Below are 22848 nucleotides of genomic sequence, written 5' to 3'. Positions count from 1 at the left end.
TACTCTCCCCGTGGTTGTCATTTTAAGTGACAGTCACAGTCTGAGCTTTTTATACTAATCCAATAGTAAATAAAGGTAAAAAGTGTTTTTAAAAATTAGACCAAAACATCATCTACACAAATATGTTTAGAATGTGTCTTATACTCCAGCTGAATTTTGTGCATTCATTGTTATGTTTCGAAATGTAAATAAGGCAACATGTTGCATTGTCAGCATTGCTAGAAGAGGTGGGGCTGCTTTATCAACCAAGCATTCATGGATGCATGTGTAAAGAATGTTTCTGGCTTTCAAGAAGCAGGGCACAGCTGTCAAATCTATGTGTGCTTCTGTCCTTTGTTTCATGCCAAATACATTGCACAAGTACATTTTATTTAAATATCACAATGCACATAGTCTCAAAGCCACTCAATGCAGTGAAGATGTATTCGATTTTGATTTAAAGCTTATTCAACTCAGGCTCATTGGAAAAACTGGTGACATTTCTGCAAAGATTTCTTGCACATTTCATGACACGTTCAAAGTGAAATGTCCAGTGAGTGGTGCCAAAAGCCCAAAACAGATGAACATGAATCTTGCAACATTTTATTTTGGTTGTTGTACGTATCGCAATAGTTTGGAAATGAAATGTCCGGTGAGGGGTGCTAAAAGGTTAATGCGCATTTAAAAGTAACGCACAAGCTACACTAAACCCGACCTTAAACCTAATCGATAGTTTAACAAAAGCAAATATGATTAAAAAAAAACACACCTTGTAAAGCAACTGAGGCATTTTTGCTTGCCTCTATACAAGTCTTTAAGCTATTTTATGTCTACTTGGGTTTCACGGCACTCGTACCTGAGTGCTCCGCATCACAAAAGCAAACTGCATCGGGTGCGCTACCAAGCAAGTTTACTTTGACGGAAGAGCCATACATATGGACTTGATTATGTGATTCAAACATCAAACTTACAAATTATGCACTATGGTGAAAGCATTTTGAAGTGAAAACATAGAATTGTGCAAGCAGCCATGCAAAAAGTCTTTATTAACCATTAATTTGCCTAGTTATCACAATTGGTGTGAAAAGGAATAAAACATGTTGATGTTTTACTGCCTCTAGTGTTCATTTCAGCTTGAAACTGCGGTAAAATATAAGTATAGGTACATTTTTGGAGTATGGCAAAAATTTAGATACATGTTTTTCTAATCAGCCTATGTTACAACATACAGTATATAAATCCCATGTGAGCAAATCAGCATCAACTGTAGCAAGGAACTGTTTTAATAGTCAAATTTTAGTTTGGTGAGCTCAATATATGAAACTAAATTATATTAATTACACTATGTCACTGTCTTGCGTAACTGTGTTTATTATTTGATCTCAATTAATTCTCAATGTTTTTGGCCTCTCACACTAATAACAGTAAAAAATTGAGTAATATTCTGTAAATTTGTATCCAAATCTTTCTCATTTTCATCTGAATTGTATAAATAATACGGAAGACCAGGAAAGAGGCAGCATGCAATCTGCCCTCCATAAACTCTCATGGCAAAAACGAGACCCTGAGCGTCTCCAAGAGAAAAATGGCACCGCTTCACTTGAACCTCAATGTCGACATTACCCTTTCCAAGGAGCTGATGCAGAAAGCGTGACAGACGGCTGAGAGGTTTCAAGACGCTGAATGGTATTCATTAAAATGATAATTCCAATGGTATTCATTAAAAACAAAATCCCAAAACTATGCCTATATGCTTGTGCTTGTTTCTGTGCAATGTTAGCAGTAGACACAGAAATTCATGGATATGAAGTGCACTTATCAGTAAAGGTTTAATGGCCATCATGTGCAGGGCGATTCTCAAGAGACGAACGGATCGATTGAGTTGCAGAGGAGAAGAACGGAGACTCCAGGAGAACATTAAAGGAGTAGTTAACCTCGTCATCATTTACTCACCCGTGTGTCATATAAACCCATTTACTGGAGAAATCGAGGAATCTTCATGCAGTTATTTTTCCTACAATGACAGTTAATGGTGACCACATCTGCCAAGGTTCAAAAGGGAGAAAAAGCATCATCGTAATCTTAAGTTTTCACAAATACGAGTGAACAGAATTTCCATTTTGGTATGAAATATTCCTTTAAAATCTCGCTCTCTATTTCCGCGCAACCTAAGTAGTTTGTTATGAAGACAATTGTTCTCCAGTGTATTATTTTCCCTTCTAGAACCCGGCGGTAATATGTTGATTGGGGTTTGTAGCCATGTTAATGGTGGCTGCATCTGAATCTTATATATTGTTTTTTACATCTGCTTGGGGAAACAGCTTGACCTTTGTGATCTAGCTGGCAGCGTTTGAGACAAAACCACTTCTACACTCCTAAACTGAAAGCTCGAGATAACCCACGCACATTGACAGCAAATATGCATCCTTAGGGTCATCTTATTCATTTTATCCAAAGAAAGTCTACTTTTAATGAGTTGCATCATTTGCGAATGCATCTTGCCTCTAACTGTCATCCTCTTGGTTGTGGACCAGGTCACTCGGGTAAAGATGTTTCCGTTCATCTGAATAGTTTTTCTTTTTTAGGGATGCATGACGTGAGATTGACGTCTTTATAGCTGGTTTTCTGTGCTTTCTGCTTTTTCTCAATCTACAGTATTACAATTCATCCTATGACAAGTGAATGAAACTGAATTTCTGCAGTAATTGGTTGCTTCCGTCCTCACATAGATGGAGACATACAGTAATTATGTGTAACATAATACCATGCAGGGTCATGTGATTCAGATGTATTGATGCAGGAATAGAGTTGCTGAGAATAGACCTCTATATTTACAACCAGGAATCTTTATCGGTAGGTCAAAGACAGAAGTAAAAATACAAATAGACAATTAAAAAATTAAGTAACACTTTACTTAAAGCCTTTATGTATAATGCATTATAAAGGGTTATTAAAGGGTACAATGCATTGTAACTATTCATGATGTGCGCTGTAATGCATTATATCTTGTAGAAGATAATTATAACCGAATTTAAAATGCATAGTGTAACAGTGAATTGATAAGTGTTATAATTGTGGTATTAATTGTTGTTACAATTATTCATGAGATTTTACAATGCATTATAAGGTGCATTACAAGGCATACTTTTATAATGCATTATACATAAAGGCTTTAAGTAAAGTGTTACCAAAAATTACATATTACAAATAAAATTATTATTTGTACATTGTACACCAAAGATGTCAAGAAACCCTGAAGCATATTCAAATACTGTATGTAAACAGAGGCATTTTTCAATGCAAGTTCAGTGATCGGAATTTGGCCATTCTTAAGTTGCCACATAAGGCGCTATATCCCTGCTAACAAAAGTATGTTCTAAAAACGTTTTGCTAAAGCTCCTGTTAACTTATAAAAATATCAATGTTCTCAGAACGTTCAAAATGTTCAGTTTGGAAAATGTTTTTTTCTTGGTTATGTGAATGTTAGAGAAAACATTAACAGAGCATTCTATTTGATCAATTTGCAAACATTATGAGACAGTCACTTTTAAATGTTCTCTAAACCATATAAAAAGTAGTATAAATATTAACATTTAAAAATAGCAAGTTCAGATGTCTGAACGATTTGTTTCTTGTTCACATCAGATTTGAATTTCTTATTGATTTAGGCAAATTGCATGTGCATGGCACATGTGTGCAAATGATTAAGTACAATTGTCTGTAATTTGCACAATAACTAAATGCACATGGCTTGTTGATCAAAACTGATGAGTTGATTCTCAGTGAAATTGTCAGTCTCTTCAAAACTTCTAAACATTCTTTCATCGTGTGAGTGATCGCATGCAAAATGATTCTTTCAATTATCAAAATCTGTCAGGCATGCATGTTTATTCCATAAATATCTGATATGGAATGGTTGTAATGTCTAAGTTGGCAAATGACTTGACATTAGGGTTGCAAAGGGGTGGAAAATGTCTGGAAACTTTCCATGATTTTTTTTGTACCAGAAAATGTCCACCTCTTTACAACCCTACTTGCCATTGTAATGAAATTGGCAAATTGCAGTCTGTCAAAAAAACATATATGAAATGAAATTGCATATAACAAAATGAAATTTTTATATAACATGGAATGTAATGAAATTTGCATATAACAAATATTTCCATGATGAAAAAATACCAATTTTGACCAGTGTGGCTCACACGAAGACAAAAAAACTTTTTATTTTGGTGGCATTGGCCAATTGACTGACACAATAACTAGGCTTTGAAGCATGAATGAAATATTTTGGGTCCGTTTACAGACATGTTGTGACAATTGCACTTACAATTTAGACAATGTTGCGACTGTGCCACAAAAATTGTGCCACACCTATTAAGAAAAACTGTAACATTACTGGAAGAATGTTTGCTCATAACTTTGAGAGAGCCTTGCCAGAATGTTCTGAAAATGTTCTGATAATGGGAATTATGCATACATATCTTCTTTTATGGTCTTTTATCCAATTCAATGTCAGATACGGCTCGATGTAACTCTATTGCCCCCTTTAGTATGATTTTTTGCCGCTAGATCAACGCAAGTGCGAACGTAAGTATAGTCCAACTGTAAGTGCCTACATTTGCACTTTTACATAAAGTAGCCTGTTTCTACCCTTAATATGAGCAATAAAAATAGTGATTCCAGACTTTGAGAACATTTTACTTTGAAGGCATCATTGTCAGCCCCTAAATAAACTCGAAACTGGGAAATAATACAAAAAATAAATAAATAAATAAAAGCATTTAAAAGCAAATCCATAAAGCAGTTTATTAAGGGAGTTTGTCTAAGCTGCTGATTTTCGAGGTCTGTGATGATGTTCATAAAGAGACAGTGAATGGAAAAAAGCTATTAAACTAGTAAACTGGAGTAAAGAAAGAAGATAAGCAAACAGCAGGGCAGGTAGTGTTCTATCATTCTCTGCACTGTCAATTAGATCAGTCGATAACATTGATTGAGACGCTCCACCTGTGCATTTAACCCCTCTGCGTCTCCTCTCTGGAGTATTACACACATCCATTTGCTGATGGATGGAAGGATTTCCCGTCACCGTCGATGACCCGTCTGACCTGGATTAAGACTTAACAGACGATGCAATATTACAGAATTGTTGAGCATCAGAGGTGAGAAGCATTAGACCCAAAGGAGGTTGGGTAACACTTTAACACCAGTGCTTCTCAGTCGGCAGGTCATGATCCAGAAATGGGTCATAGGTCTGTTCTGAGATGGATATGATAAGCATAGCAATGCATTTCATCTTTCATAAAAATGTAAATTATGTATGTTTAAATGTATAAATGTTAATTTACTATGATGCTTTATTATGAAACATAAACAGTATGTATATAAAATGCAAGGGATTCATATTTAAATATTGCAAGAATCCTTAAAACAAATCACACTTTACACAGAACTACATCCAAATACACACCACCCTTGACACACTTATGCAACCCAGTTGTGAAAACAACCCACTGGTTAAGAGGTAATCAGTACATTCCTGTTAGTTCAGAGGTCATTCCAAAACACTGCAGAATTCATGAGCTGTAGACATGAATCAGTGTAAAAATGGTTTCATTCCTGAACATATGTGTATGCGTGCTTGATTGTGCATGCATGCACATACTAGATGAAGTGTTATTTCTGAGATGAGAAAGTGAGTGTGTTTAATGTCTGGCCAGTGCAGCTCACTACAGTGTCTTAAGACTCCTTGGGTGTGAAATATTAATGCAGCTACTGCAGACCCAGTGATCACCATCAGATGAGAGGAGCAGACCACTGCAGGAGAGAATCACGTCTGCATATACTACAATAAAGCACATGCATGACAGCAAGTTATAATTCCTAGTCATTTTAAAAGAAAGCTTAATTTACTAAGAAACCTGACGTGTTTTGTATTAGTTTTAAACATTGGTAGCTTGATAATATAGGAAGTCAGACAGACGGATAGAACGATAGTTGGAATGATAGAACGATGGAACGACAGATGGAACGATAGATAGATAGATAGATAGATAGATCAAAAGAATTACAGATAGAACAATAGATAGAACGATAAAACGATAGAACGATAGACAGACAGACAGACAGACAGACAGATAGATAGATAGATAGATAGATAGATAGAATGACAGAATTACAGATAAATCACACACTCATTAAATATACATGCACACACAACACTGAAATCTAAATAATAGAAAATATCATTTGTAAACTTTGTTAAACCATCATTCACTGTCTGTTCTAATTAGTTCAGTTCTGTTGCTATGGTAATTGTTTCATATCATTAATATTTAGATTAATTACTTGACATTTCTGTCTACACAAACACATGCACACATAACAAGAGTGAAGTATGTGTACGGGACATTTACTCATGTTTAACCCCAGAGCCGGGCAGAAAACATTCACATGATGTTTGTTTCTGCAGGGATTCACCATGAATCCCACAGCAGATGTGTGTGTGTGTGTGTGTGTGTGTGTGTGTGTGTGTGTGTGTGCGTGTGTGTGAGACCCCGCATCGAATGTATAACTGTCTTGTGCATAATGCATTCTGTATGAGACACGGCGAGAGTGAAATATAGACATGAAGACTCGCCGCAGAATACTCAGCTCTAGGTGGGTAGAGATGGTTAGAACAACAGCAGAAGAGATTTTTCTGTGGTTGGCAACAGCGAGGGCGTGAGAATGAAAAAAGCGAGAGGAGACTTACTGAAATGGGGAGGAAAGCCAATGGCAAGCCAACCCACGCAACACCTACATACCCCATCAGGCACACACACACACATACATACAGCATGAATACTGACAGATATCCAGAGAGACGCGCATAAGTGTGCACTTACATTCTCCTACATACAGCAACGCTTGGCCCCTGCATTTGTCCCATTGTAGACATATAAGGAGTGCACTTTATGTTACCGTGGCGATACACAATCCTCAACTCAAGAGGGTGATAGGGTTCCAGGTGTCTGTGCTATTAAACCAGGTGTGATTGTCACAATTTCTGTCCATTCATAAGTAATACATATTGAACTCATAATTGTAATCATTTTTAAGGAATACAAAAATGCAGATTTGCTGAAAATGTGCTCACCCTTCTCAGGCCATCCAAGATGTAGATGTGTCTGTCTGTTCATCAGGTTTGGAGAAATGTAGCATTGCATCACTTGCTCACCAATGGATCCTTTGCAGTGAATGGGTGCCGTCAGAATGAGAGCTGATAAAAACATCACAATAATCCACAAGTAATCCATCAGTTAACATCTTGAGAACCCAAAATCTGTGTTTGTAAGAAACAAATCCATCATTAAGACGTTTTTAATCCCAAACTGTTGCTTTCAGCTAAAATATGAGTCCATAATCCATAATTGTGCTTCCTCCAGTGAAAAAGTGCATCTCCTGTTGTCTCTCACATCAAAATCCACACACATATTTTGGACTGTTTTGGCTTGTAAGCGGTGTTTGATCTGTGCAGATTTCTCTCCTGATTCAGACCAGACCACTTTTTCACTGGATGAAGCTTTATTATGGATTATGGACTTGTGTTTTAGTTAAAAACGCCTTAATGATGGGTTTGTTTCTTACAAAGACGCATCTTTTGTCTTCTCAAGATGTTAACTGATGGACTGGAGTGGCGTGGATTACTTGTGGATTATTGTGATGTTTTTATCAGCTCTCATTCTGACGGCACCCATTCACTGCAGAGGATCCATTGGTGAGCAAGTGATGCAATGCTACATTTCTCCAAATCTAATGAAGAAACAAACTCATCTACATCTTGGATGGTCTGAGGGTAAGCACATTTGCAGCAAATTTGCATTTTGGGTGACCTATTCCTTTATTTCTTTAACAACATGACAATTTTTGACTTTTTCTCTCACTTGCTCATTATATAAACCTGCTATATTTGAACTAACTTTAATCTTTATCAGTTAAGATTCTCTTCAGATTGTTGCTACACCATACCAGTAGTCAAACAAGGGAAATGATGCTTGCAAAACTAAAAACATTTGCATTAGCGTAGAGTAATGTTTTTCATTAAAACCAATGTTTTATCATTCAGGTATTTAGATGCAGACAATTTAAGCCCACGATAGCAACAAATCACACATGTTTGCATTGCATTCTGACACATTTCAGTGTGAAATCTCTCTTATAGCATTAGTGCTCACATACTTGCATAGATTATGTTTCTGGCCTGATAAACACCATCTGATTTATACGTTCAGCCTGTAACAAACATATTCTTTGTCGATGCTACTAAGCATCTAAATGCATAACAAGGCCGCAGCCCCCAATGCAGTTGATCGTTTTGTGGTTGTTTGTGCGATGCGGGGCACTAAAAGGCCAGCTCGACAGCAGGTAGCCACGCACTATTTGTGGGCGTAATGGCACAGCAAGACGATGATACGCTGCCGTGCCAAGATAAGTGCTGTTTACTGCAAGCTTCGTCACTTATGGTATCCCCACCTTCTGTCTAAGTGTGAAAATCTAATAATCAAAGCAGGTGGTCCCTCCTGAGCCCATCTGAGAGCTGATTCTGATCTGAGATCATGACAATCAGAGGCTGGATCCACATATAGATCCAGTGCCTTCTGATGCAGAAACCCGGCCTGCCCTTCAGTCTGGCCTGCTTTTCAATGTGCTCTCATTTTCTAGTCACCTAAAATAGGCCATCGGATCCTATTTTAGTCAAACCACAGTCTATCATGCTCTGAGGGTTTCACTTGGCCAAATCACCACAGTGATTGCTTGATTTTTCAGTGTGAGACCACACAGGTTTTTATGCATCCATTAATGCATAAAATAAACTGGAAGATTTTAATTTTTTAACGCAAGGCTTGAATTTTTAAATAATTCCTTTAAGTTTTAATGTGACTAGTCAGTTTTCTTTCTGTCAGTTGTTTTGTTTGTTTCAAGTTGCATAATAAGTTAAATTTTACATGTTGTATCTCTAGTGTTTGAAACAATGAATCAGATTAAAACAGTATTATTGCAGTAGCATTAAGATTTTGGTAATATTTTGAATCTGTTTTTTTTTATTTTTTATTATATTTTCTGTTTTCATTTGAATTTTATTTGAAGTTTTAGTAATCCTGAGTATTTTAAATTTATTTGTATAACTGTTTTGTATTTTTATTTTAGTTTGTTACTTCAGTATCAAGTTAGACTGAATGAAAATCAAATAAAAATAAATGAATGAAAAAAATAAAAAATAGGTAAAATAAAATGTTTAAGTTTCTTTTCAGTTAACCATGCATTAAATTAAATATTAAAATATATTGTAAAAATGTCTCGTTTATAATGTATTACCTATCTATCTATCTATCTATCTATCTATCTATCTATCTATCTATCGTTCTGTTCTATCTATCTATCTATCTATCTATCTATCTATCTATCTCTTTTAAATTCTTAATTTAAGTGTGAGTATTTCTCCCTCTAGTGGTTAAACTAGAGCACTTTCCTCTAAGATATTAAACAGTCTCTTTTAAACTCTTTAATGATTTCTTAACCACAGGGGTTCCTAATCTTTTCTCTAGCTGATCCTTGGTGATCTAAATTATTTACTTAAGGACCTCAGAATTTTCAAGTCATGTTCTAACCTTTCAGTAAATGAAGAGTAATAATGATTTTAATGACAAATAATTTAATGACTCCTTTTGTATTAAATACAGAGTTGCCCCAAAATGTATGTGGACACTTAAATCTATTTTTAAAAATGCCTAAATGTCACTGCAATAAATAACAAAGTAATTAAAAAGCAAGTGTCAAAAAATAAGTTGGTTTAGTTTGAAACACACACACACACACACACACACACACACACACACACAGTATGTTGAAAATGAAGACAGTGAGTAATGTGTGGCTGTGTGTTTATGTTTATATTAATACGGTGAACTTGAGTTTGACCAGCACTAGCTTTTCTCTCACGATTGTCCTGCACATTCAACTCATGAAATTGCTCAGTTATCACAGTCACCTTTGATGCGCTGACATGCTATTGCAACAGGGAGAAACAGCAAAGAGTTGATTTTTTTATTTTTACAAGACAGCCAATACGCCTTATTATATCACAGCAATAATTACTATACTAAATACTATTATTATTAGCATGCCAGCAACAATTAAATACTATTTCTGCCATATAGAACATAGTGCTTACAATTAATGCCATGATATATCGAAGCAGTATGATGTTTGCTAGTGGTATTTAAAGAAGGACATTCACATAAAGAGCTTTTGATTGGACAGAAATCTGTATCAGTATTTCTGCTTAAAAGCATAGTGAATGAATTCTGTCACGTTTAGGAGCATTTAGCTTATAGACAAGCTCAAAGCTAATAGATATGCAGCTAACAGCTAATGTTCTCAGAACTCTGGCTTACATTGTATCAAGGTTATGAACAAATGTTCTTCCAGTAATGACAACAGAATGTTGGTTCAAAGTTACCATGATCTTTAATAATGTTTTCAAGCACAAAAACAACGTTACTTAAATATTCTTGGGATGTTTTTTTCTGAAATGTTTTGTTTGGGTGTTCATCTAACATTTTAAATGTTAGGCCTACAACTTTAGTTGTTTAGTAACATTCCAATAACGTTTGCAAAATGATACAATGCAATTTTTTAATATTCGTATAAACAAGAAAAAAGTTTCAACACATTTGAACATTCAGAAATAAAATAACGTTTTCATAATTTAATGGGAATGTTAGCAAAACATTTTTTTTTTTTTAGCTGGGTAAAACCCACAAACTCAGTTTCAATTTCATGGGGTTCTTTAAATTCATTATTTTCTGAAAAAGTGTGGGTAATTTTACATTGTATGCATTTTGCTGATGCTTTTATCCAATGTGACTTACAGTGCATATACAGTACATCAGGTCATGCATTCTGTGGGAATCAAACCCATGACCTTGGTGTTGCCAGCCACGTTTTAAATTAACATGAAAGGAAAAAGGGATGCACACTTCAAAACCAGACAAAAAAAACAAAAAAAAAACATGCCTCTGGTATATCATTTTCGGGTTCTCATAACTTTGGTTAATGTTAACAACAATGTTCTTGTAAGGTTCTCTCAAAGGTATAAACAAATGTTCTTCCACTAATATTAAGATAATATTCATTCAAATTGTTCTCAGAACTCTGGCTTACATTGTATCAAGGTTATGAACAAATGTTCTTCCAGTAATGACAACAGAATGTTGGTTCAAAGTTACCATGATCTTTAATAATGTTTTCAAGCACAAAAACAACGTTACTTAAATATTCTTGGGATGTTTTTTTCTGAAATGTTTTGTTTGGGTGTTCATCTAACATTTTAAATGTTAGGCCTACAACTTTAGTTGTTTAGTAACATTCCAATAACGTTTGCAAAATGATACAATGCAATTTTTTAATATTCGTATAAACAAGAAAAAAGTTTCAACACATTTGAACATTCAGAAATAAAATAACGTTTTCATAATTTAATGGGAATGTTAGCAAAACATTTTTTTTTTTTTAGCTGGGTAAAACCCACAAACTCAGTTTCAATTTCATGGGGTTCTTTAAATTCATTATTTTCTGAAAAAGTGTGGGTAATTTTACATTGTATGCATTTTGCTGATGCTTTTATCCAATGTGACTTACAGTGCATATACAGTACATCAGGTCATGCATTCTGTGGGAATCAAACCCATGACCTTGGTGTTGCCAGCCACGTTTTAAATTAACATGAAAGGAAAAAGGGATGCACACTTCAAAACCAGACAAAAAAAAAACAAAAAAAAACATGCCTCTGGTATATCATTTTCGGGTTCTCATAACTTTGGTTAATGTTAACAGCAATGTTCTTGTAAGGTTCTCTCAAAGGTATAAACAAATGTTCTTCCACTAATATTAAGATAATATTCATTCAAATTTGTCTGGTTGTTTGCATTTACTGGATTACACTGGATGTTCTGAAAGTTCAGGAGGACATTCAGAATATTTTTTTTTCACAACTTGATGAGAACTAGATCTTGTTTTTTGTTAGTTCTGTTCAGGACGGATAGAATGCCAGTTAAGACTAAGCATTATTTATTTCTCTTGGCACAGTGTTTTTTGTAAAGCTGATAATTGCACCGCTGCCTCCCGGACATGATCATTTTATCAAAGCTGGTATGCAAACCCACATGACACATGACACAGTAATTGTTGCCGTCTTGGATGAGTGATAAAACATCTTCAAACAGGTGTTCGTATAGGTGTATCATGTTAATACAGCATTGACAGCAAAGGAATTTACCAGTGACACACTTTCCCATAGTCAAGTATCATAACAATGAGATCACACCTGTGAGGCAGTAGCTGTAAACCCCACCCATATTCCCATGTGTTCACGGATTGTAGGCCTGTGTGCCAGTCAACCTGTGTGTGTACTGTGTGTCAGTCAGCAGATGGTTCACTGCTGGTATTCGGATGTGACACACAGGAATGCAAATGAATAAGATCTGCAAAAGAGATTGATCAGGAACTCTTCCGTAGAAGAGGGAGGATCAGCTCGGGGGTTTTAAACTGTTCTCGAGATCACCGCAGTCCGTTTCACTGAGGAACCAGTGGCTGAACCTGAAGCATCTGCACACATTGTAAGTATTCATTCATTTACTTCTAAAACAGACTGTTGAACTGTGTTTTTAGATCTCAGTATTTTTGTCATTGTCATATACTCCATAGGATGTTAAGATATTTTCAGAGAATATATTTTGAATTATTCATGTCAAAAATGAATGTTGCAGTTTGCTAAATGTAGTGTTATAATACAACTTCACATTTCAGTTTGCGTAAACGTAATATTTCAAGGCAGCACAAACACTTTAAGTTGAAACATTATATATAATTAAAAAATATATATATATATTTGTCATGATTTTGTGTTTAAGTAATAAGTTGACCAATAATATAAATATAATACTGATCATATTTGTTTGTTCCTTAACTAAACATGCGGTTTAGATATCTTTACAGGAAATATGACAAAAATGCTGTTGAAAAAAAAAAAAAGGATTCAATCCAAATGTAACATGATTTCAAGTAATAAATAAATTATTCCAAATAGTGTAAAAACACTAGATTTGAAATTAATTTGCTCTGTAATAAAAAAACTGTTTAGGAAAATTATTATTATTATTTTTTTTTACCTGGTGTAGCTAACAGTTAATTAATTCTATTATTTTAATTGTAATTAAATGTATATTATTATTATTATTATTATTGATAAAAAAATAATACATATTTCACATATAAAAAATGTGAAATAACTATTACTGCAAATCAGTTTCAGATTGAAATTCACTGTTTAAACAGAGATGGCATGCAGACTGCAGTGTTTAAATAACCTTTATGAGGTTATTGTGTGAAATCAGGTATAACAAACCGAACCAAGTCGTGCCTGAAATCCCAGGAATGATCAGTAAGACAAATGTTGCATGTGAGCTTTCTAACAATTTTTTCTTCATTCCTGCTGCAGGAACAACCATGAGCAACCTTTACTATGGCTCGAGTAACACTTCGAGTGGCAACTGCACCAACGTGGACGATCTTGTGAAACGCTACTATCTCCCCACCATGTACAGCTTAATCTTCATTGTAGGTGTTGTGGGTAACATCACTGCTCTGCTGGTCTACATGGTCAAAGTTCGTCCCTGGAAGAGCAGCACCATCATCATGGTGAACCTAATCATCACTGACCTCCTATTCATGATCTGCTTGCCCTTCTTGACCTACTACTACGTCCTTGATGACTCGTGGACGCTGGGCATCATCATGTGTCGCTTCACGCGCTTCATCTTCCACTTCAACCTCTATGGCAGCATCCTCTTCCTCACCTGTCTGGCCATTTTTCGGTACGTGGCGGTCGTGCACCCGTCACACGCACACAGCATCAAGCAGAAGCGTTGGGGAACGTTGGCTTGCGTCCTGGGTTGGGTTGTGGCGGTTGCAGAAATAAGTCCGGCTTTTAACCATTTTGACACGGTGAAGCATAACAACAAAACCTACTGCTTGGATCTCGCGAGTAACAATCCAGAAATCATCTGGCCGTACAGTTGGGTGTTGACAGTAGTTGGATATCTGGTTCCTCTAATCGTGGTCTGTCTTTGCTATTGGCGCATCATGAAAGAACTAAAGAAGGGTCCTCATATGGGAAGCACCAAACGGGTTAGAGCGAGGCGACTCATTGTGTTGATTTTGACGTGCTTCATTGTGTGCTTTTTTCCTTTTCATGTGCTACGAGCTTTGAGATAACCTTTATGAGGTTATTGTGTGAAATCAGGTATAACAAACCGAACCAAGTCGTGCCTGAAATCCCAGGAATGATCAGTAAGACAAATGTTGCATGTGAGCTTTCTAACAATTTTTCCTTCATTCCTGCTGCAGGAACAACCATGAGCAACCTTTACTACGGCTGGAGCAACAGCTCGACTGACAACTGCACCGACGTGGACGATCTGATGAAGCGCTACTATCTGCCCGTGTTATACGGCGCCATCTTCGTCGTAGGCGTGATTGGCAACATCACCGCTCTGCTGGTCTACGTGGTTAAAGTTCGCCCCTGGAAGAGCAGCACCATCATCATGGTGAACCTCGTCATCACCGACCTCCTCTTCATGATCTCCTTGCCCTTCCTGACCTACTACTACAGCCTCAATGACTCGTGGACGCTGGGCATCATCATGTGTCGCTTCACGCGCTTCATCTTCCACTTCAACCTCTACGGCAGCATCCTCTTCCTCACCTGTCTGGCCATCTTTCGCTACGTGGCGGTCGTGCATCCGACGCACGCACACAGCATCAAGCAGAACCGCTGGGGAACGCTGGCGTGCATCCTGTGCTGGGCCGTGGCGGTTGCAGAAATAAGTCCGATTTTTAACCAAATTGAAATGAAGCAGCACGACAACAAAACCTACTGCTTGGATCTTGCGAGCAACAACCCACAATTCATGTGGCCGTATAGTTGGGTGTTGACCGTGCTTGGATATCTGGTTCCTCTAGTCGTGGTCTGTCTTTGCTACTGGCGCATCATTAAAGTGCTAAAGAAAGGTCCTCATAAGGAAAGCAGCAAACGGGTTCGAGCGAGGCGGCTCATCGTGTTGATTCTGACGTGCTTCATTGTGTGCTTTTTCCCTTTTCACGTGCTACGGGCTTGGAGGATCTACACGAGACTCACTCCGGAAACCGACTGCATGCTGGACCGCTGGGCTCACGCCACCTATATCATCTCGAGGCCGATCGCTGCAATCAACATCATTTTCAACCTGCCGCTCTATACGTTATCGGGCGATTGTTTTAAGCAGGCCTTCGTGGAAATGTTCAAATGTGATCGGCTCATGGCGAAAACTAAAGGGATTGTTAAAGCGGCTGTGATCAGCAAACCCACGACCAACATCACGCATGATCAAAGCAGCTGAGACTCATGCTGATGTTTGAAATGTACAGTAAGCGATGAGCCAAAGTCAAAGGCCGACATATGAAGGGGTACTCCACCATAAAATGACTTTCTGTCATCATTTACTCATGTTGTTCTAAACCTGTATGACTTTTGTTTTTTTCTGCTGAATGCAAAAAGAAGAAGCAACATTGGACCCTATTCACTTGTTATTGTTATTAATATTAAAAATTTAAACTGTAAAAAAAAATCCCTTTTGTTCATTAAAATAAAGCTGAAATTAATAAAGAAATAATTATTAGATGAAAATGTAAACTTGAAAAAGTAAAAAATAAAATCTTCTTCCATGTTACTTTTAATATGTATATATATTTATCATATTACTTATTGTTGCCATTTTATAAAAGCAAAAAGATGCAAATGCATATGTTGCAATGCTTTTTCCATTATTAACGCGCCAGGCCTTGCCTAAAACCTGTTTAACTGTTATAATATTACCTCAATGTGTCTTTATAAACTGTATATTATTGAAAATGTTTCATATTGTCAATATATTGAGAAAATCTCCTTTAAAATCGTCCAAATGAAGTTCTTAGCAATGCATATTACTAATCGAAAATTAAGTTTTGATATATTTGCAATAGAAAATTTACAAAATATCTTCATGGAACATGATCTATTCTTAATAAACCTGTGCTACGTATGATTGCTTTTATGGTCCAGGGTCACAAATGTGCCATTTCAGAACAAACAACCCTCTTTGGCTCCAGAGTGCAAACAAGGCACCACTATAGTCAAAAATATATGGCCCTGATGTAAACAAATATGCAAAGGCATGTTCCATGTAATTATGTTATTGCATTGCTGTTTACCATTAATACATTAATGGTCTCTGTGTTTGTGGCAGCCTTGACTTGATGATGGTGTTATGTTCCTTTGTCATACAAGATTAACAGCAATAAAAGTGACTAAAATTACATTTCCATTTACTTTTGCTATGTACTGTACATTCAAAACAGATAAAAACATTGAAACTAAAGTATTGTGATATCTGCATTGCACAATTGTCTCAACAGTGCTATTTCAGTCAGAACGTCAATGCCTTTAGTTGCTCAATTGATGTCTTACATAAACTTGCCAGTATATAGCTCTGAATAGAGTAACTGGTTTATCAGATTTGTCTGAAAAAGGCATGTCTGGAAAAATAGCACCAGGTTCCTGCTTATTAATTTAGATGCATTGTTTCACAGTAAAGAAAGAGGAAATGGGAATCTCTGTCAAAACCTATTGAGAAGCAAATAAGGGTGTGTTTATTATCATAAGAGGTTTTTGCCGCATTCACGCATTATATGGCAGGTTTCGAAATCAGATGTTTTACATACTAGTGTTTTAGTTTGTAATGAACACTGAAAGGGTTAGTTAACCCAAAAATGAAAATTAGCCCATGATTACTCACCCTCAAGGAATCCTAGGTGTGTTTAATAATAATAATAATAATAATAATAATACATTTATTTTATATAGCGCCTTTAAAAGTTGCTTTCTCAAAGCGCTTTACAAGCAAACATAACAACAGAGAAAACAGCACACGGCAGTGGGTGAGTGTTTTCATTCAAAAGTCCAAAAGAAGTCCAATAAAGCGCATCTATCCATAATAAAGCGTGCCTCACACGGCTCCGGGGGTGAATAAAGGCCTCCTGTAGCGAATCGATGCATTTTTGTAAGAGGCACGCTTTATTATGGATGGATGCGCTTTATTGGACTTCTTTTGGACTGGTGAAAAAAACATGCACCCACTGCCATTATAAAGCTTGGAAGAGCCAGGACATTTTTTAATATAACTCCAATTGGATTCATCTGAAAGAGGGAAGTCCTATACACCTAGGATGCCTTGAGAGTAAATCATGGGCTAATTTTCATTTTTGGGTGAACTAACCCTTGAATAACGCAAGTCATCACTTTAGTGGAAGCGATTAACTTTTTTCTGTAATGAAATCAAATTAGTTCCTCAACGACTTCGCCTTGTATTAAATATCTCAGGTCGATCAGCTCAGATTTCATCTGTTGTTCACACGATGAGGAAACACCTACACTAACCGTCAAACCTGGACAAAAAGAAGAATCAACTTCTGCATATTTATTGTAAATCAATACTAGTTCAGTCGCCAAGGTGATTAAAAAGATAGAAAAAAATAGTGAATAAAGGACAGTAGGCACGGGATTTCCCAAGTTTCCGGTTTAACTGTATAAGCTGTGTGCTTCACTGAAACTCTATTATGACTCTAGGCACGCACAGTTACACAATGTTTTGAAAAACATTGGGGTCCGAAGCAACACTGAACCCTATTGACTGTTACTGTCAACCAAAACTAAAGCCGAAATAAAATAAAATATAAATATTAAATTAAAAACTAGATGAAAAATATTACATAAATCTAAACTGACATAATACGTACTAAAATTAGACAAACATTAGTAAAACTAAAACTGAAATAAAAACAAAGCTAAATAGAAATATTAAAAAACAAATAAAAAAAAGAAGCACATAACAAAATAGTTCATTCATATTTAAATTGAAATATTTAGAAATATAAATACAAATATAAATAAATAAAAAATATTTATATTTCCACGTAACAAAATTACTTAAACCTAAATTATAATTAAAATGAAAACTGAAAATATAAAAATAAAAGAATTTTAAATATTAATAAAAAATACTAAAATAACACTGGTATTAACTTTCATTATAAACACTATACATTTTTCAAAATATACTCTTTTGTGTTATTAATCAATTTAACTTATTGTATAGAACTTTTTATATAACGTCTTATATCATACTACTCTGCATTTTTATAAAAGCAGTAAGACACTCAAAGTCAAATAAGCTGAAGTGATTTTACCATGATTAAAGAGTGTTAATCGTAATTAAACCTCCTTAATCGTAATCAGATGAATGCACAGTCTAAAGTGGTCTAAACACACAATTATATATTTAAAAAAATCACATTCTGCAGATCTCCAGTGCAAATTACAATCAAGCATTTGATGGTTTGCGTTGACATGGTTGTGCATCATGACTTTAATTGTTGCGTCTCAGACAAGTTTTGCAACCTGTAAAAGCCAAAAAAGTTCACAAACCACTGACTTCTGACGCTTCACAGTGTGACTCATTAACGCAACAAAAACAACTGTTTCTCAATCTACCTTTGAATAAGGTAAGAATAGAAACGTCTGTTATCTTCAAAGAACTTTCTTTAGACCTAGCCTATGGGAAAATTTCAATGCTCAGAAAGAGTTTCTCTTTCATAACTAGACATGCAGTTCTGAGATTAAGGTTCATTTGAACGTCAACTTGATTTCAGATGTTTCTACTAAAATGCGTTTAGAGAAGTAAATAAAAATGACAATTAGTTAACAGTTGTCAGGTAAGGGCAATACAATTCATGCAGATATTCAGACTTATGATCGCAGATTTTGGTATCTTGGACAAATTTAAGGAAAAATAAAAGAGACGCTCCCTTACAAAAAAGAAGTTTATTCAAGTGTGCTATTAGTATACTTCTTTTAAACAAAAAAATAGGAAAGTATCAAGCAGATACCCTGTTCTTTTGATGTTTTGCATGTTCAGATATTCGTGTAACAAAATATAGACAAATTAATACCTAAATAGGAACGTAGTAGTATACTTAAAGTATAATGTAAAGTTCACTTAAAGAACTTACGAGTATACTTGCAGTATAAAACTACTAAACTAGTAGTTTACTAAGACTATACTTCAAAGTGTACTAAAATGCTACTACAAGTATTTAATTAGTAAACTATCAGTATACCTATAAGTTCACTTTTAGTATAGTTGCGGTACAAACTAAAAACATAGATGTAAACTAGTTGTGTACTCAAAGTTTACTACTGTTATACTTAAAGTATACTTAAAAGTATACTTTTATATACTAGAAAGTGGGCCAATTTAGTCCCAAGGAGTATTGAAATAGTTGTTGTAAACTAGTTGTGTACTTAAAGTTTACTACTGTTATACTTAAAGTATACTTAAAAGTATACTTTTATATACTAGAAAGTGGGCCAATTTAGTCCGAAGGAGTATTGAAATAGTACACTTACAAGTATACTACTAGTACACTGATATTTGTATATTTGCTACATAAAGTATACTTAAAAATATACTTGAACTTTACTTAAGTATACTTAATAAAAATAAATTGAAGTATACTACTTTTTGGTAAGGGGTTTTTTAAGATCTGAAACTCAAGAGGAGACAAGTAAAATTATTGAGATCTTTTTATCAAGAAGACTCCATTTGCTCTACAATCAATGTCATTGAAACAACTGAAATATTAAAGAGATCTTATTTGCTGCAAATTAACAATCAGAATCATTAGGATATGATGATCAATATGGACTGATAGTCACCAATAACTGCCATTTATCAACACTGAAGGTTTTGGTTCCCCAAACTGTACTGCATGTAAAAAAAAAATCCCCTGTATATTTACTGCTACATGGAAACAAGATCGCAAAAGGTGTTTCATAACATCACACAATACAGTAGTATACTTTTTTGCATTTCCCTGGCATTCACTGTTTTATTTCCTGCTTTCACATGCACATGTTATGTCACCGGTAAAGTATAAGGATGTTCTCAGGTGGCACGCGATGGACTGAAACCAGTCTGAAGGATCATGTGACATTGAAGAATAGAGTAATGATGCTGGAAATTCAGCTTTGATCACAGAAATCAATTACATTTTACTATATATTCACATAGAAAACAGTTATCTTAATATTTTACAATTTTACTGTATTTTTGATCAAATAAATGCAGCCTTGGTGAGCAGAAGAGCCTTCCTTTAAAAACATCAAAAACTTACCAACCCTAAATGCTTGAATGTGTGTTTATATGTGTATACGTTGCTGTAACTTTAATGTTCACTAGTTAATTTCAAATGGCTGTGACCAATTATTACTGTAAAATATTGTAAAAATTGTACAAAAAAGTAAAAGTACAAATATTTCACGCTCAATAACATGTCAACATGAGCTCAACAAAACATGAATAATTATATACTGAAAAACAAACAAACAAAAAAAAGTTTAAAATTTAATATGAACTAACAATGTATATCTCTTGAATTATTTTAGAGCCTCATGATGATTATACAGTAACAGGTATTTGATCAACAAGAACACACACACACACACAACTGCTTAAAACTAAATTTCAAGTCACAAAATTGTGGCGTTAATTATCAGAGAGAGTGGACTGTTTTGAAATGATACTAAGCAACACATATACAATACCAAAAATATATTTTGTTTACAGATTTTGAAATCAGACGTATGTATGGCAGTATGGCAGTTTTCACAGTAAAATGACAAACTATGCAAACATGTATGATAACTAGAACAGGCCTAACAGGTTTACTGTGTACATCAGTAAATAAAACACAATACTGCACTTCAGACCCCATTTGTTCTCTCCTTCATATCAAATGTCACCTACTGTGTAATTCCAAAACTAAAATCTGGAGACATTTGACACCTGGAAGAACTTAAAATATAGTGCTAGGATTTTCTTTTTGGAGCTTTTCCCATAAAGTCCTCATCTCCAATAATAGTCAACAAATAAAGATGACTCTTTATCATTCTTCTGATGTTCTCTCACAACAATATCACATCCCCACCTAATCAAGAAGATGCCTTAAAGTTCTACACAGCCTTTGTAAAAAGCTTTTTAAGAGTAGTTATGTTAACAATGAGATATATGGAATGCATTTTTGTGATGGCTAATTAACAGAGTAGTTTCTACACGCAAGTTCGCAATACTCACACTATACCGATTTAAATATGAAATAAAGAAGTACATCCTTCTTACTTCTGGGAATTCAGAGTTGCCTGTAAACACACACACACATATTCACACAGACTGGCCTTGATACAGCCAAACCACAACTGACTTCTCAGCCAAAGTACTAACCCAAGTCAACTTGACTAGCAGACTGTCGCACAAGTGAACTTAATAAACCTAGCTCTGCAGACAAGGGAAACCTGTTGTAAAATCAACAAACCTATATAAATATAGAGCAAGAGAACTGTGTGGCATTTGATACCAAACTCTGTTGGCATGAAAATGTCATATACTGTAAGACCACATACGGGAAGTAATTTAAAAAAAAATAGCGCAGACGAGAAATGGCAGTTCGAACCTGTAAGGAAATTATACGAATCGCCAAGATCCCTCACCGTCTCTGGTCATGCATGTGTGAAAACCTGCAGTTGTATCTGCTGCTGTTTCCAGTGGTTTTCATCCTTTGGTGCAATTGACCACATACAACCCACAAATCTACATAGGAGAGGTTCCAAAGAAAGAAAACCACAAAGACCTGAATACAGAAATACCCACCATCTTACTGCTAAAAACTAAAGAACGCAAGCCAAGTAAATACAAAAGCATGAGAGAGAGACACCGAAATTATTTTATTTCAGTCACTATGCTAACATGGACTGGGAAAGTGTACATTTTCAGGTTGGAGAGTTAAATATTTGAATGTTTTATTATTTGGACAAGAGTTTTTAATTAGCCCACATAATTCCAGTGACCTTAAAGAATGACAAACACGCATTAACAAACAAACCCAAAAAAGTTCTATGGATTTTTTAATGGGGTCAGCGGTGGGTAGAGATGTTTTCAGTGGTGAGATAGACTTACACACACACACACACACACACTGTCAGTTCACAGACTGTTGAATTTAACCTACATTACTCTAATGGAGTTACAAATGCACAAAGACAAAAAAATATAAGCAAATAAGCAAAACCTTTTCTAGGTTCTTGCTATCAACCGCATTTGTGAAAATTGTGGGAAAAAAAAGAGACTCATCCCTTGTTCTCATTTTTATTTTTCAGTGAAAACAAAATTGAAACAAAAGCAAAAATCAAGTTTACACTAAAGCACTTATAATGGAAGTTAATATGGCCAACTTTTTGGAAAATTTAGGCAGAAACATGAAAATTCTTCTGTAAAGCTGTTTAAATCATTGTTTTTACCTAAAAAGGGTTGACGAGCTTTCTTTTTTTTAAATGTTAGCACATGCACAGATACTGGTGGCTAAACTTTTGGCCCCATTCACTTCTATTGTTCTGTTAAATGGTCCAACATAACCAAGATTTTTCAAGAAACTTGAGAGTAAGAAAAAAGTAGAAGTGGAAATTTATTTATGATTTATTTATAGTTGTGGTAATCAACATTAGGCCAATGCTGTCAGTTGATATTCCTTAAAGGAAATACCATGTGGTTAATGATTCGTGTGGTTTTGATATAATCAACACTAAATGTGGAGGTGACGTGTGACTTTACAAAAAAAAAAAAAAAAAAATTGCAATTCTTTAAA

At 35.2% G+C, this 22848-nt stretch overlaps 2 protein-coding genes across 2 annotated transcripts; both read left to right on the top strand.

The window, feature by feature from the left end:
- The first annotated feature begins 12579 nt into the window (after positions 1-12579).
- Positions 12580-15500, top strand: LOC107730391 (2-oxoglutarate receptor 1-like). Its single transcript, XM_016541221.1, has 2 exons — positions 12580-12635; positions 14425-15500. Exon 2 carries the CDS (start codon positions 14433-14435, stop codon positions 15453-15455), a length of 1023 nt encoding a protein of 340 aa, XP_016396707.1. The 5' UTR covers positions 12580-12635; positions 14425-14432; the 3' UTR covers positions 15456-15500.
- On the top strand, positions 13525-14292 carry LOC107730385 (2-oxoglutarate receptor 1-like). The gene has a single exon (XM_016541213.1). The coding sequence runs from the start codon at positions 13525-13527 to the stop codon at positions 14290-14292; it is 768 nt and encodes a 255-aa protein (XP_016396699.1).
- Positions 15501-22848: the final 7348 nt, after the last annotated feature.

This window comes from Sinocyclocheilus rhinocerous, unplaced genomic scaffold (genome assembly GCF_001515625.1).
Source record: "Sinocyclocheilus rhinocerous isolate Xijiao unplaced genomic scaffold, SAMN03320098_v1.1 scaffold548, whole genome shotgun sequence".
NCBI classification, from domain to species: domain Eukaryota; kingdom Metazoa; phylum Chordata; class Actinopteri; order Cypriniformes; family Cyprinidae; genus Sinocyclocheilus; species Sinocyclocheilus rhinocerous.
This window is presented reverse-complemented; position numbering and strand designations above follow the sequence as displayed.

Excerpts from the sequence above, each read along its gene's own strand:
- LOC107730385 (XM_016541213.1), top strand. The coding sequence starts at position 13,525 with ATGAGCAACCTTTACTATGGCTCGAGTAACACTTCGAGTGGCAACTGC.
- LOC107730391 (XM_016541221.1), top strand. The coding sequence starts at position 14,433 with ATGAGCAACCTTTACTACGGCTGGAGCAACAGCTCGACTGACAACTGC.